General features: G+C 49.3%; 1 protein-coding gene across 6 annotated transcripts in view; it reads left to right on the forward strand.

The window, feature by feature from the left end:
* Susd4 (sushi domain containing 4) overlaps positions 1-16,580 on the forward strand; it is a 137,107-nt gene that overhangs the window by 97,007 nt on the left and 23,520 nt on the right. For all 6 annotated transcript variants that reach the window (XM_045142223.1, XM_045142222.1, XM_045142221.1 and 3 more), the window contains one exon: positions 2,984-3,172. In XM_045142223.1, coding sequence (XP_044998158.1) covers positions 2,984-3,172 — 189 coding nt within the window. The remainder of the gene's footprint in view (positions 1-2,983; positions 3,173-16,580) is intronic.

The raw sequence follows: 16,580 nt of genomic DNA on the forward strand, positions 1-16,580 counted from the left end.
CCTGGCTGACTGCTCTTAAAAGGTGTTCTTCAGGGCTGGAGAGATGGCTTAATGGTTAAGGCGCTAGCCTGCAAAGCCTAAGGACCCATGTTTGGCTCTTCAGATCCCACATAAGTCAGACACACAAAGGTGAAGCAAGTGCAATGTTTCACATTACCACTAGGTGGCGCAAGTGTCTGGAGTTCAATTGCAGTGACTGAGGCCCTGGTCCACCAATTCTCTCTCTCTTTAAAAATAAAAAAGGGAACATTTAAAAGGTGTTCTTCAAACGATGCGGCATACCACAGCCCTGCTGCCGTTCCTCCTCAGAGCCCTTCATCCCACCAAGGAGGTGTCATGGCTCCAGCTGACCCTGAGCCTCACCGCACAGGAGGGAGAGTTCTTCCAGCTAGTGTTGCACCCGTTTCCTCTGTCTACCAGGCTGGCATGGCATAGAGGAGTATTCTGAGTTGTCTTAGACAGCCTGGCACCTCTCTGAGCCCCCAAGGGGATTCTAATTGGCTCTTGGAGTGCCATTTATTTGCATCTATAGATCCAGTGGCTGAGGCCCAAGGGGGCTCCTCTCTATTATCTAGAAGTGCAAATGAAAATCCCATTGAACTATTGAGCTGAAGCTGCTTTCCTGTGTTATATTTAGGGCAGGCTGTCTCCAACCACGAGTGAGCCTATCTTTCCCCCTCGGCTCTGATCAGCTGCACAAATTATAGCCCCTGTCATGTCCCCAGGAGGAGGAGGGTGAGGGGAGGAGCATGCTGTTCAAAGGCCATTTCTGGTGGGCACTTTATGCTTTGGAGAGCGGTGTCTGGAGGCCTTCTCACTGTGGGTCAGAGTTGGGTTTTATTGAGAGTCAAACTTACCCACACAAATAGCTCAGAAGTAGAGCTCCTTGCTGAGAAATGGAACAACGTGATCATTTGGGCCAATTGCCCTGAACCGTGTAGCAAGTTATGGTGCTTTTGTTTGCTCAATTGATACGTTCATCCTTATTTTCAATTATTGAATCTGCTTTTTAAATATTTTGTTTATTTACTTATTTTGAGAGAGAGATGCAGAAAGAGAGAGAATGGGCACACCAGGGCTTCCAGCCACTGCATACGAAGTCCAGATGTATGCACCACTTTGTGCATCTGGCTTACATGGGTCCTGGGGAATCGAACGTGGGTCCTTAGGCTTCGCAGGCAAGCACCCTAGCTGTTAAACCATCTCTTCAGCCCTGAGTCTGTTTCTTCCTGATTCCTATCCCTCCCACCCTAATACACACCTCCCACTTCTCTTTTGATGTGAACACTGTCCGTTTCTGCTCATGAAACAACAAGGAGCAAGCCAGCGGCCTAGGGCCACAAACCCGCGTAGGAAGCGCTGAGCTCTGCAGTGTTTTGGGGTCTAGTCTGTTCCGGATGCTTCCAGGAAGCAGGGTGGGGCATGTGCTCCAGACATGAAGCTCCGTTACCCTACAACACAGCAGTGCGTGGTGGGAAAGGTGAGGCACTGCATGACCCAGAGAGTGAGAGAACGGGTGCATCCTCAAGTCCTGCAGCCTGGTGCCTCGCTCCTCTCCCTCACTCACACTGATGCCCAGACACCAGATACAGCCATTTGCTGAGAGATGCCCTCAAGACAGAGTGCCCAACAAAGCCAGCTTTTGGGGAGGGGATAATCCATCCTCCATTGTGCGTGGGATCCAAACATGTGGTATTTGGCAAATAGAAGGACAAGTGTTTTCGTGTACATTGTGGACGTCACGGGAATCCTTCCCTGGTGGAAGAACACCACCTCTGCAATGTCACTGTGCCCTCCAGTGGCATTCCTGAAGGCAGTAAACCTTCCGTGAATGCAGGAAGCGCAGCACACAGCAGCGTTTGGTGCCATTTGGAATGATCTACTGAGCTGCACAGGCTTCAAGACCCAAAGGCAGCTAATGATTTTAGAAGCAGAAGTGCAGGATCCAGGTCCCATGTGCACTCTGCCAGCCTACAGACTGCTTGATTCATGGGCCCACCTTAATGCTCTGTCCTCTGAGAGCTTTCCCCATACCAGAACCAGCCTTAGCATGCAGAGCCTCCGGCTTCACTGAGACCTGTTGAGACAGAAGCCCTTTTTGTGGCCCAGCACTCTGTCCTCCAAGCCCTTCAGGGCTTTCTCAGGTTTGAGAACTACCAATTGCAGGGCTCCTCTCACCTAGTTCATATAAAACGCAGGTGGGTTCTCAGAAGCTCAGTAGTACTGGCTCAGGTTTCTGCTCCACAACTGAATTTGGAATATAACCTACCCAAGCCACCACCGTCACCCCAAAGTCATTGGCGTGTGTGTTTTCTCTTAGGGCACCTTAGTGGTTTCCAGCCCTGGTAGTACCTTCAGATGTCCTGAAGGGAGGGGGGCTATGAAAACCTAGTGACCCCCAGGCTCTCTCCAGACCCTGGGCATGGGGCTGGCTTTTAAGTATTTTATTTCTTTATTTACTTATTTATTTATGAGACAGAGAGACAGATAAGAGAGAGAGAGAGAGAATATGGGCACACCAGGGTCTCCAGCCACAGCAAATGAACCCTAGACACATGTACCACCTCCTGCATCTGGCTTTTACATGGGTACTGGGGAATTGAATCTGGGTCGTTAGGCCTTGCAGGCAAATGCCTAAACCACTAAGCCATCTCTACGGTTCAGGAGCTGGCTTTTAAAAGGTGGTAGTAATGTGCATTCAGAGCCAGCACTGACTAGAAGTGTGCCTGTCCTTATCCCACTCACCATCCTCCCTTACTCCTTACCCCTTATCCTGCCTTTGTGGTGCCATTTCAAATACATTATGCAAATGGGAGGCTTCCCACAGCCTTAATCTGTGATACCACTCTCGCTGCCCGCCCCCCCCCCCACACACACACACAGTTGGGACAAAAGAACAGAAGAGCTCCAGTATTCTATTTGACTTTTGTATGTGCCAAGATGACCAAATGAAACCTTTCCCCTTTTCTTTCACAATTCACAGGCTGTCTAAGGCCTCTGGCTTCTTCCAATGGCTACGTGAACATCTCTGAGTTCCAGACCTCCTTCCCTGTGGGGACTGTCATTGCCTATCGCTGCTTCCCCGGATTTAAACTTGAGGGTTCTGAGTATCTGGAGTGCTTACACAACCTTATCTGGTCGTCCAGCCCACCCCGGTGCCTTGCTCTGGAAGGTAACACATATTAGTATTTTGGAAGTTATGTTTTGGATCTTTAAAGCGGATGTTTTGATAGGATGGGAAGAGCAGGAAAGCGTGGCCACCAATAAGCCTCAGTCTGTAACAGAGATCACCTGCCTTGGGGCCATACTGCTTCGATATAAAACCTATTTCCCACAGCCTTAGGTTGAAAGGGGAAGAGAGGAAAAGACAAAGTTCCAAGCATCAGTATTCCAACTGCAAAGTGTCACGGAGTTAAATGAAATGTCTTCAAAAATTAATTTTCTCTGCACCAAATGAAAACAAATTGCATGGTGGCATCATTAATCTCACCCTCATTCTATTGTTCTGTCAGAGTTTCTCCCATATTTCCAGACACTTTTAGCCAAAAGTGTCTTGCTACAAGTACAACCCTGGAAGCCTCAAAATAAGAGCTCTTTCCTCCCTGTTTTATGAGATCTGTAGGATTATAGAGAGTGGGTCACCGAAGACCACGACCCAGAGGAATGTGTTGGTTAGAGGGACAGGGCATTATTCATTGCTAGAATTGAGGCAGATCCTAGAATGGTATAATCTCCTGCCAGGCAGAAGGGTCAGTCCTCGTTAACTCGGGGGAATTACGCCTGATATGCTTCTTGGCATATGACTCCGTGGGCAGGAGAGGGGTCTCTATGGGAAAAGGGAACCTCCATTCAAGAGCGCCTCCAAACCTTGTTGTAGCCTTGCTTGGGAAAAAGAAAACAAAACAAAATAAGAAGCAAAAGAAAGGACAAGCAAGAGAGTTTCCAGGAGCTCTGAAGCATGCCCCCCCCATGGGAGGGGTCAGGGTGGGGAGTGTCTAAGGGCAGGGAAGGCTGGTAGAAAACGGTGCTCAGATCAGTCAAAGAAGTCATTTATTTCTAAAGGAATGGATGAAGTTGGATTGGGGTCAGCTGGAGCCACGAAGCCTCCTTGGAGAAGAGTTGGGTAAAAGGTGTGCCCTTCATTCTGCCTTACTCTTTGATCAGGGTGGAGGTGTTAGATAAGATATGAGACACCCTATTAAATTTGAGTTTCACGTAACAAATTATTTTTCGATGGGAGCATGTCCTAAATATCTCATGGAACTTAGGATGACAAAAGTTGGCCTTTGTTTATCTGAAATTTAAAAGCAATTGAATGTCTTGTACCCCTGCTTGCTAAATCTGGCCAGCATAGCCTTGAGGGACAAGGTTGTCCCTGCTGTTTCCAGTGGGATAGCCTTTATGTTGTCGGGACAGCATGGGTGGCCACTGTGAGTGTGGGCCGCTGTGCAAGGGGCCTCTTCCTACTCCTGGAGGGTGCTCCCTGCTTATATAGCCTAAAATCAAAGGTAAAGATATCATTGTTATGATTTTATCAATTTGAAATGTCCAGTTTAAAATCTTTTCAAATTTGGCTTAACTGTGCTGCACATAGTCAGTTTCTGATAAGTTTCATTTGGGGACTTGGGAAGCAGTTTTAATGGAGCCTAGAGGATGTGATGTGGAGACATAAGACAAAACCTAACTTCAAGAGGCAGCAGCTTCTGGGTAAAGTGAGACTCCTCACTGAATACGCGGCCTTGTTCTGCCAGCCTGAGCCCCAGCCCGGGGAAGTCTGCTCAGTGCACGCTGAAAGTACTCTTTACATCTTTATTCCCAACACACATTCCTTTAAGTTTTCTGGTGAGATTAGTTTATGAGCTGTTTTAGTGAGCTACTGGCCAAAAGTACAAAAGCCACAACTCTTTTTTTTAATTTTTTTTGTTTATTTGTGAGCGACAGACAGAGAGAGAGAGAATGGGCGCTCCAGGGCCTCCAGTCAGTGCAAACGAGCTCCAGACGCGTGCGCCCCCTTGTGCATCTGGCTAATGTGGGTCCTGGGGAATTGAGCCTCGAACCGGGGACCTTAGGCTTCACAGGCAAGCGCTTAAGCACTAAGCCGTCTCTCCAGCCCAGAAGCCACAGCTCTTAACCAAGAGGCACAGAGTGAGCCAAAGGATTGCTTTTCTCAGGACTAGATAGAGACAATTCAAGTAAGCAGTGTGCGGACGCAGGTGCGCCCCTGTCATCCTGGCTACTCCACAGGCAGAAGCAGAACAGATCAAAGGAGAATAACCAAGAGCTGGAGACCAACCTGGGCTACAGAACAAGACTCTGTACCAAAAAAACAAAAAAGTAAAACTAAAAAGCCTAGATTAAAATAAGAAAGCTTCATGAGAAAGCCATCCAGTGCGTCCAGGCACCACCCCTTCTTTCTTTAATCTGCATCGTCTTTTTCAACATCACTGTCTTGTGATATATTATTGCAGGATATTCAACATAGAGGGACTGTTGCAAGGGAATCAATCTCTTCATTGCATCACTCATACTTCCACATCTTCTTGTCTCTAAAGCCCTCAGTTTCATCATTTGATTTTGCTTGGTAGCATAGTGAAAACTACTGCGTGTGCTGGGGAATCACGTGCTGAACAGGCCTTTTAAACAGCTCCCCATATTCTGGCCCCAACAGTGAATAGAACCACAGTGCTATAATAAAAAATTTTTAAACATATTTATTTATTTAAGAGAGGAAAAGAGAGAGAGAGAGATACTGTGGGTGTTCCAGGGCCTCCAGTCACTGCAAATGAAGTCCAGATGCACGTACCACCTTGTGCATCTGGTTTACAGATGTCCTGGGGAATTAAACCTGAGTCCTTAGGCTTCACAGGCAAGCTAAGCTTTAACCACGAAGCCATCTCTCCAGCCCCTGGAAATCTGTTTCTAGGAGACTTTTATACTTTCCCCTTTCCCCTCCCACTGTTAACCCATCTGCTGTCAGGGGACCTGGCCGCTCTTGGGGGGTGTCACTGCAGCTTTCCCCACCCCCAAGCTGATCACGGAGGACATGCGGTCTGTTGAGTGAGACTGCCAGGCTGGGGGGAGAGGTCAGTCGGTAAAGTGCTCTTCTTGTAAGCGTGAGAACCTGGGTTCAATCCCTAATACTTACATAAATAAATGCCAGGCATACCTGTGTGAGCCTATAGTTCCAGAACTGTGAAAGCATTGACACGCGGATCCCTTAACACTCTGCTGGACCGTCTAATCTGATTGGTGAACTACAGGCCAATAACAGACCCTGTCTCAAAAGAAAAAAAAAAAGAGAGAGAGAGAAAGAGGGAGACAGCATACCTGAAGAGCACACCTGAAGTCGTCCTCTGGTCTCCACATGTGCCACACATATGCACACACACACACAAGATTGCCTGCTGGCCTCAGACTGGCTGGCCCCACTTCACAAGTTTCCTCTTTCCTTTCACCTGGGGCCAGTTGCTTGGCCTTCATATCCTCATCTGTAAAATGGGGTGATCACACACACACATGGATCTGAGGATTCAGGATTCAGTATGACAACAGATCTGATGTTCAGGGACATGGCTGCTACATCGTGTAAGTGTTGACTGTGACTGTAGTGTCCAGGCATTGGGCCATGAGCTTATGACACTGTTTGGTTGTTGAATGTGCTGTTTGGGTTCGTTACATATTACTAGGTGTGTGAATCTCAGAAAATGGGGAAAACTCCACACAATAATGATAATCACCATGAATTTTGAGAGCTAACAACTAATATGTCAAGCTCTCTAGCCGAGTGTCATTGGCACCCTCAAAATGCCCTGCACTGTTCTCAGCCCTGCCTTGCTGGCGAGCAAACCCCAGCTTCTTAAGTCTGGGCGACATCCACAGTTGCACAGCTAGCACATGACAAAACTGGGACTCGCCAGGGTCATTGTCACTTTAAAGCTGTTGGTCTTAGTCCCCAGGACACCTTGCCTAATTAACTTGTTCTCCTTACTTGACAATCAACACAACAGGGAAGATGCTCAGATGGTGGTGTAGTCATCTTTGTAAAGTCAAAAATTTTCAGTGATTTATCTTTCTAGTCTGTCTGTCCTGCTTGAGAAGCCCTAGCCGCAGGGGACCGTGAGCCCAGAGGGAGGCCCTGCTGCCCGTTGAGCATTAACTGCTGCCATCCCGCGGTTCCTGATGTCTCCTTGGTCTGCCAGTGAGCTGAGCAGAGACAGCTGTCTCCTTTTACACACGGGGAGACCAGTGTAGACCGTCCAGCTCTCCTGCGTGGCTTCCCCTGCTGCAGGGCCCACCCTCTCGAGGGGAATGGAGCGTCAGTGTTTGAGTGACAGGTGTGAAGAGTCCCCTCATCGAGGCCATGGAGGGAAGGACAGGGTCATCCAAGGCTCCAAGTGTGGGTGATGCAGTGTACGGCCTGCCCTAATGTGCTCATCATCCTGACCGTGGGTGGTACGTTCTGGAATATGTGGGTGGCCCCTGGAATCAGGGCTCTGGCTGCAAGGTGCCAAAGTGGAGAAGTACTTAGATCTGAAAGGTGCTCTGTGGGCCCTTGTGTGATGGCCTGTGGCTGCGCCTCGGCATGCTTGTCTTCGCCTGAATCTTAATTCTTTCTCTTCCGAGGCCTTCCTCATCTCTCACCTCTGTCTGCCTCTTTCTCTTTCCTATGCATGAATAAATGTGTGTATACATGTATGTATGTGTATGTGTGTGTATATATATACATATATATATGCATATATATATACATATATATGCATATATATGCATGTATATATGCATATATATACATACATATATATGCATATATATGCATGCATATATATGCATATATATATTCCAATAAATTTTTTTATAATATACTTGGCAAATGGGTATGGGCAAGCTCTCATTTGTAAGTGCTGAGAACTCTGTGTACCTGACCAGTAGTACCTACCAAAATCCTGCTGGTCCCACAGCAAGACGGAACTGGGCACTGGGGAATTGCAAAGAAGGAAAAGGGCTTGGTTCTTGCAGAGTGAGGCTGACAGGGAGAATAGGAAGGCAGATGTCCCTGCCCGGGGAACCGCACCAATACTGTGCCGTGCAAGTACACACACAGCTTTCACCGAAGGGCACAGGAGAGCTTCTGCATTCTGGGAGGGGCGGAAGGACAGTTCCTGTAAGTGATACCACAATTGCAAAGTGAAATTTCTGCCCAGGGATTTATGGCGCTTTTGTTTATTTCCCCAGAAGACCAAATAGGAGTGTGTCTTTTGGCACACTTGAGCTTTGGGAAGTGTGAGCCTCACTCATTTGGAAGGACTGCGCATTTTGACTCTTGTACAACTCATGAGCCTACATGGGCATCTGAGCATATGTGGGGAGGATGCTGGGGGTGGGAATATGGAGAGATATTGAGGGCACATGGCAAGTGAAGGCAGGCAGAAGATGGTTACAGGGAAGAAAGAACAGGATTTATGCAGAATACTCCCTACATGATGAGCTTGGATTTGGTGGGATGCTGCTGGCTTTGTAGGAGGACATTACAAGGTCATTACATTACTTGCCATTACAAGGTCTCTAGCCTCTAGAACATTCTTTTAACATTTGGGCTTTCCAGTATCCTAGAAGTGGCCCAGGTGCACTTGATGGCTACTTAGAGAGCTTTATGGCAGCACCTCACTCAAATTGCAAGAGAACATCAGGGATCACATGACTCTGTCTACTGATCTAAATGTTTGGCCCCATAGATTCAGGCTTGAATCTTGAGTCTCCAGTTGGCAGAGCCCTACTGGGGAAGAGGCATGTCACTGGGCATGGATATTGGAGTCCAGCCCTAAGGAGTGTTTGCGGTGGATCTTGAGTCAAATCCTGAGGTGTGCGGAGAGCAGCGTGGAGCCCTGGCGGTCCATGCTGTTGGTGTTGGCTGGCTGTTTGGTGCTGTCTCTGCTTGGAATTATGAATGGGACCCATCTTCTTCCATTGATGGTGTCCCCTAGAATTTGTGAGCCTGAAGTAACCCCTTTCCTCCCATGGCTGTGTCTGGTTGCATGTCTGTCCCAGCAATGAGGAGCTGACTGCAACACCATGCATCGCCAAGGTAGGTGACAGGGTCAGAAGAACAGGTGACTGAGGTATGACTTGGCATTTGGAGTCTGTAATTATGGCTTCCAGTTGCTCAAAGACTCTTCTGGTTCCTCTGCTGCTCATTTATGTCTTCTTGTTACGAGGAAGGGCTTGTGTTGGCTTACAATTGAAGGGATGCAGCTCGTCGAGGCGGGGAAGGCACTGTGGCAGAAATGTGAAGCAGCTGGTCCCATTACATCCCCAGTCAAGAAACAGAAAAGAGACAGGAAATGAGGCTATAGAGCCTCAGGGACCACCTCCCGTGACCCACTCCTGAAAGAACAGGTAGGCTCTCCTTGTCTTGACTGAGGGCCCAGCATGAGGGATGGAGAACAGGGCTGCCTCAGGTGGTCAGGGCTTTCTAGACGCCACACCTGGCATTCTCCCCAGACTCCCATCAGTGCTCAAACCAGAATGCCCAGAATAATGCCCCATGCCGTTCACGTCCATCTCACAGGGACACAGACGGATTTTGATCCAGGTTGGATTCAGTCACACCTAACGCAGCCCTGTGGCTTCCTAGGTGTCTACTAGTCAGAGAGCTTTTTTTTTTTTTTTTTTTTTTTTTTGACCTGTGTCCTTTTATAAGAAATGGATGAAAAAATAAGAAACTGAAGAACTCTGTTTGGTTAGATGTGAAATAACTTGAAAGGTTCCAATTTGAGATCAAAGCTCAAAGCCAGCTTGGATGTGGAGGGTTCCCAGAGCCCAAGTGGAATTTTGGCATTTTGCAGCGTGCTTTGTTCGAGAGTCGAAACACGCGCAGATACAATAGCATAAGAGGCACCTGCCATGATTTCTCCCTCCGGGAATCCTGCCTTCACTTGCAACCACCTCGGGATCAAAGGAAGTCCTGCGTGGGGAATGGGAAAGACACAGCCGGGGGCCAGGACTTCATCTTTAGATGAAGACCCTCTCTGCCTTTAGAGAGCAGAGGGCACCCTGGAGGCAAGCTCTTGGGCCTCAACTCAGGTGCCCGGCACCCCCACCCCATCCCCGAGGCAAGTGAAAATTCCAAGCACTAAAAGGAGGCCAAGGGGGTGGATATAGATTTATTTCCATCTATGATGAGGTCGATTGTCACCGGCTCACTTTCCCAAGCTGGAGGTGAGGATCCCCTCCTTGCCTCCTGTCCCCAAGGCAGCAGTGGGGGTGTTGCAGTCAGGTTCACACTGCTGGCAGAAATCACACAACCAAGAGCAGCTTTGGGGGAAAAGGGGCTTATTTTGGCTTGCAGGCTCAAGGGGAAGCTCCATGGTGGCAGGGCAAATGATGGCATGAGCAGAGGGTAGACATCACCTCCCGTTCAACATCAGATGGACAACAGGAACAGGAGAGTGTGCCAAACACTAGCAAGGGGAAACTGGCTATAACACCCATAAGCCCGCCCCCAACAATACACTGCCTCCTGGAGGCATTAATTCACAAATCTCCATCAGCTGGGAACCTGGCATTCAGCATACCTAAGTTTATGGGGGACACCTGAATCAAACCACCACATTCCCCTGGCCTCCATAAACTGATATCCATACATGATGTAAAATACAATACAATGCATTCATTCAACTTTAAATTCCCCATATTTTTTAATCAATCCTAATGATGTTTAAACATCCCCATAATCCAAGGTCTTTTAACTGAGCCATAATACCAAAAATTCCCCCCCCAAACCCATACGTCACAGAATAAACATTCACACTACAAAAGATGGCATTGGGCATAGCAAAAAAATAAATATTCAGCCAATTCAAGATTTAAAACAACCAAGGCAAACATCAAACTCTATAGCTTCAAGCCCAACAACTCTAGCCAGTGACAAATCTCCAAGTCTGATAATTCTAACCAGCAACAAGTCTCTGGCATTCCAATCCCACCCCTCCAACCCCTCACAGTCCTGGAAAACTTCCTTGGGGCCGGCAGCTCGCCTTGGCAGCTATCTCGTGGTCTGGCATCTCCACTGGGTCTCCATTGCAAGTCACAGTTCATCCTCATGGCCCCATGGGGTCTCCATGCAGGCAACCAGCAAACCTGCTTCACACTGCCCAAGGCCATTTCCAAAACACAAGACCATGTTGCAAACTCAATGACCCTCTCTTGCCTGTATTTCTTATATTCCACAATACCAAGTAGGGTTCCAATTTGTTAATCCAGGGGGGAATAAAGCAGGCTTTGAAGAACAGGACACTCCTTGAGCACTCAGGCCCCTCCAAAAGAGTCCATATTCTTCCTGTTGCCCCAGTGCATGTCAAGTGACCCAGTCTCAAAGGTTGTAATCTCTCAATTGCAGCTGAACAGGCAGTAGTTTTGGCCTAAACATTTCTTTCTGTGCCATATCGCTCTGCACACACCAGTCCATTTCTACATAGAGCAACCCTGCACAACTTCTCAGGACATGGGCATAACAGTAAGCTTCCCACACAAACTGCTAGCCCAGTCCAGGCAAAGCTCTTTCTCACCCTCACAAGCCGAACATAGCAGTCCATATCAACTCTGACCAGAATAGTCCATCAAGCTGTACTTACAGCACTGCAAGGCATCTCTTAGGCCAAGGTTTCAAATCCTTCCACATTCCTCTTGAAAATCAGCTCCAAAAGGCCATAAGCTGCAGTCAGGTGTCTAGCAGCAATCCCACTCCTCGGTACCACTTTACTATTGCAGTCCGGTTCACATTGCTGGTAGAAATCACCCAACCAAGAGCAGCTTTGGGGAAAAAAGGTTTATTTTGGCTTACAGGCTCGAGGGGAAGCTCCATGATGGCAGGGAAAATGATGGCATGAGCAGAGGGTGGACATCACCCTGGCCAACATAAGGTGGACCATAGCAACAGGAGAGTGTGCCAAACACTGGCAAGGGACACTGGCTATAACACCCATAAGCTGGCCCCCAACAATACACAGCCTCTAGGAGCCGTTAATTCCCAAATCTCCATCAGCTGGGAACCTAGTATTCAGAACACCTAAGTTTATGGGGGACACCTGAATCAAACCACCACAGGGGGACTTGGGGTCTCTCCTCTTCTTGCCTGGTGGTCCAAATAACAAAGGCTTAGACTGGATCTGCAGTTAAGCTCTGTAAGTCATTCCACCTTGGACTTCAAGTAAAAGAAGGGAGACGGCAGAAGGAAGGTCACACCCGGGGTACTTGATGCTGATTCCTTCCTTGCAGAGCTGGGGTCCTTGGCACAACCGCTGGCCACGTCCTAGTAGCTCTGAGCTTTCAGGACAGTCTCTAGAGTTGGCTCAGGCTCATCTTGAACCCTACTGTTATGAAGGCTGACCTTGAACTTGAAATCCTCCTGTCCCAGCTTCCTCATTTCTGGGACTACATGACTGTGGCATGATTTTGAATTTCTGATCATAGAATATCTAGCATAGAAGGCCTTAGACATTGCCAGTTTACCTTTTTCCTTGCCCTGCCACATTTCAGCACCTCCTTTATAGGGTTTAGCTGGCTTGTCTGCAGGCCTTGAGGTCTGCTGGTGGCCGTCAAGTCACCACACCCAGCCCAGGCTCTGTCACCGCTAGGCTGCTGTGTGTGGGGAAGGCTCCCTCTCCTCTCCTCTCCTCTCCTCTCCTCTCCTCTCCTCTCCTCTCCTCTCCTCTCCTCTCCTCTCCTCTCCTCTCCTCTCCTCTCCTCTCCTCTCCTCTCCTCTCCTCTCCTCTCCTCACTGGCATTCTTGAACAGGAAGAAACAGTATTGTGAATATCCTTGTGTCTTGAGCAACTCTTCATGGTCAATGTGCCTCATTCTTCCTTGACTTTCCAGCCCTGGCATCACGTGTTTCAGCCCTCACCATTGTTGGCTGCCTCCTGCAAGCCCCCGGTGGTGGTGCCTTGATTCTGGGGTCTCCCTGCCCAGGCTATCAGGAGAAGCAAATATGATGCTCAGAGAGCTCTCCTGTCTTCCCCAAGCCTTGGATGGGATCTGCAGGTTCATTCCCTGGAAATCACTCTGCCTTAGACAAGGGAAATGACAGAAGAAAACTCATGTTCTAGCCGTGTGCCTACTGAACCCATGCCTTGTACTGGTACCTCATGTGTGGCCGCCTATGAACCAGAGGCCCTGCTGGATGTTAGCGTCTGGGTTCTGCTCCAGCTCTGTCCATCCGTCTACCCCTCTTGCAGTGGGAAAGAGGTGAAGAGTGACTCTCTGAGGCTCCTCCCTGACAGTCACGTGCCTTGACTACTTTTCCCTTGAGCACACTATGCCCTCCCCTGGGCTGGCTCTGGGAGGCATGAGGGGAAGAAGGGACAGGGTGCCAGGCATACTTTTCCCCTTGTAGAGGCTCACATAGCCTCCCTGTAGCTCAGAGTCACACAGCCAAACCGTGAGCGTCCCCCCTCTGGAGGGAGACTTGTCTGTGGGACCTGCTTGCGTCTGCCATCTCTCTTTAGCCCCAAACCAGTTCTAGTATAACAATTCTCTTTACGGAAAGGAAACAGACTTTGGCCTTGGCCTTGGATGCCAGCTGCCTGGGCACATTCAGAAGCAGCCCTGCCCTGTCTCCCAGGTGGCACTCTTTCCCTGCACTTGCTGCCAACTTCCTTGGAGAAACTGGCCCCCAGCTACTGAGTGGCCTGCTCTGCCACACACAGACATCTTCTTTAGCCTTCCCTGCCCCCTGTAGCAGGCATGGATTTTGAGCATGCAAAAGCTGTTGCAGGCAGGAGAGGGGTACCATATGACCGTCCCCAAGCTGGACGGCATGACAGCGGAGGGAGTTTCTTTCCTTTCTTCCCTCCCTCGCTGCTTCCCAGGTCAGGTGCCGGTGCCAGCCAGAGTTGTATTGAGCGTGTGGAGCTCTGCTTATTAGAATTCAAGCGTTGCTCACCTCAGCTGTAGTGATAATAGCAGTGACCGACTCGTCACCTAGCCCCTCCCCCCCAGCTCCCACCCTCTGAGTAGACCAGCTGGCAGGGCATAGTCTCCATTAGCCTCTCCTGGCCCTTCAGGCTCCCTGCAGATTCACCCACTATCCTGGCAGCAGCTGGACGCAACAGAAAATTGAATGAGCACAAAGGGAAGAAAAGAGCAATGAATGCTTTTTTTTTCCCTCTCTCCTCATTCCTCGACATGGCGGTGGGGCATCGATTCACAGAGGTGGAGGGAAGGAGGTCTCTCACTTGTCTGCTGCCCGAGGCTATCCCATTCTCTGCACTTCACCTGACAGAGGTTTCTGGTATTGCCTGGTCAGGTGATTTGGGGTGACTGTCCTCAGCGCTCTGAAGCCCAGAGAAATCGTTGGCAAAGAGATAGCTTTGTTCCGGGCTTCCCCCACCCTGGTGGCTCTGTGTGACATTCTTACGTGGTGCCTTCCCACCCGAGATTTATTTGAAGGAAGGTAAAGTCTGGTTTTGCTTATTCATTTTTGGTCGTTTGAAACTAGGTCTCGCTATGCAGCCCTGCTTAGCCTGGGACTTGCTGTGTAGCCCAGGATGGCCCCCACATCTGCAGTGGACCTCCCCATCTCTGCCCCCCAAGCCCCAGCTCTGGCATTTTCATAGACATGAGCCATGGTGCTGGCAGTAAAGTCTGCAAACATGCCCTCAGGAGCATGCCTTCTTGGAAATTTGAGACTAGAGGAGGAAATGATTTGCTGGGGGGGGGAGTCACATAAAAAATTCTGACATCTTCTCAGACTCCCAGCTCTCAGCTGTGAAAGTACGTGGCTAATTTATAACCCTAATTAGGAAGAACCCAGCTCATACCAGCCAAGGTCTTACGGGATTTTTGGATCTTATTCTCAAAAACAAAAGAATCCTTGTTCACTTTGGAGACAAATGCATGCTCCCTCAGTCCGGGAGAAGGGCTCACGTCACCTCAGGTGTGGGTGATGGTCACTCCTGAAGTCCTGTCTGAAATACTCCGAAGCTGAACTTGTGGACACCAAGGCAGTTCCGCATGTGGACACACGTGGTCGTGGGTACCATCCCCTTTTGCCATTTTGTCTGGCAATGAAGATGCCTGTGGCTGGCCGTTTGTATGACAGCCACCTTGCCTGTACCCTAGGGAGGTCTTCTGTTAGCGGGAAAGGCAAAATAGCAAGCAGCTCTGTTCATGAGCAGCTGTGAATGACTCTGATAGCGTTGTCCTGGACAGCTCTGACATGATGGGAGAGTGACCAGGAAGACAGCCGCGTGCACGCCACACGGCTTTCCCCATGGTCACCATGCTCTGCTCGGTATCTCTTCACCACGAGCAGTTGCCACAGTGGCATCTTTCCCTTCTTGATCACAGATGACTCTTAGGCCCAAACATTTTGCCTTAGTATCAAGAAGCTGTCCCCGCCCTTCCTCCAGGAAAAGAGGAGAACCCCAAAGGTGGATTCCAGGTCCCCTTGGACATTTGCGGTCAGAATGGGATCCCACCAGGCTGGAGTTCACCTCTGTGCAGGCCTCGTCCTTCCATTCTAACCTCTCCTGGGGCCTGTACCACCTGGAAGGATGTGCTGCTTGGAGCAGGTGCAGGGAACACGGCCCTTCCTGGGCTCGTGGTCCTCACCAAAACATAGCCACACTGTTGCCCCACAGTCACTGCCTGCTTTTGGAAACTCCACAGACAAGCAGGCTGAGGCATTCACATTGTGAGGCTGAAGTATCAGTAACTGGGAGAAGCACAGAGAGGAGCAGCCCAAGGCCATGACTGGGGGGCTGAGCCTCTCACTTGTGCCATGAAGGTGACTTCATTATGTCCAGGAAATAGATGGCGGCTCCAAATGGGATATTCTCTGTTTGTCCTTAAACTCTAGAATAGCTTCCCTAGCCGGGCTCTGGGCAGGATTTATTTCCTCCTTCCCTCTCGGGGAGTTAGATGATTTGTATTTCATAGTAATAAAACGTCTCGCAATCCGAGACAACACAGAGGATAATAAATTCCCTCCGTCACTCCAGGACTGTGCCAGGCTGGCAGAGTGGTTTGGGGCCATTCTTTCTTTGTTATTTCCTTTTCCCTTCTCCTCCTCAGCCCCCACCTCCAGCCCACCACCACCCTTCATGAGCCATTGCCAAAGTCGCCTTCTTCTCCCAGAGTCACTAGACATCTGGATCCATCTTTGTCTTATACCATTCTTTTTAGAGACAGAACTTGTTAAGATTTGAATGTGAAATGTCCCCCACAGGCCTGTGGTTACTTGATCTCCAACTGGGGGTGCTCTTTGGGAGGGTTGTGGGCCCCTCTGTACTTGGGGCCTGGCTGGTACAGGTAGGGCTGTCAAGGAGTAGGGTTCGGGGCTTTCAGGCTCCCTTTGCTTCCTATATAAGCAGTGAGCATTGTAGCCAGCAGCTCCACACTCCCACCGCCATGGTGGACACCACTGCTACCATCAAGACTTCAGTGCCACAATGGACTATGTCCCCAAACCACGAGCCAAAGTAAATTCTTTCCCCTTTAAGTTGTTTCTGTCCGTTATTCCATCACAGCAACAAGAAAAGTAACTAACAGGGTTTCACTATGTGGTCAGGACCAGGCTGGTC

This window comes from Jaculus jaculus, chromosome 1 (genome assembly GCF_020740685.1).
Source record: "Jaculus jaculus isolate mJacJac1 chromosome 1, mJacJac1.mat.Y.cur, whole genome shotgun sequence".
NCBI classification, from domain to species: Eukaryota; Metazoa; Chordata; class Mammalia; order Rodentia; family Dipodidae; genus Jaculus; species Jaculus jaculus.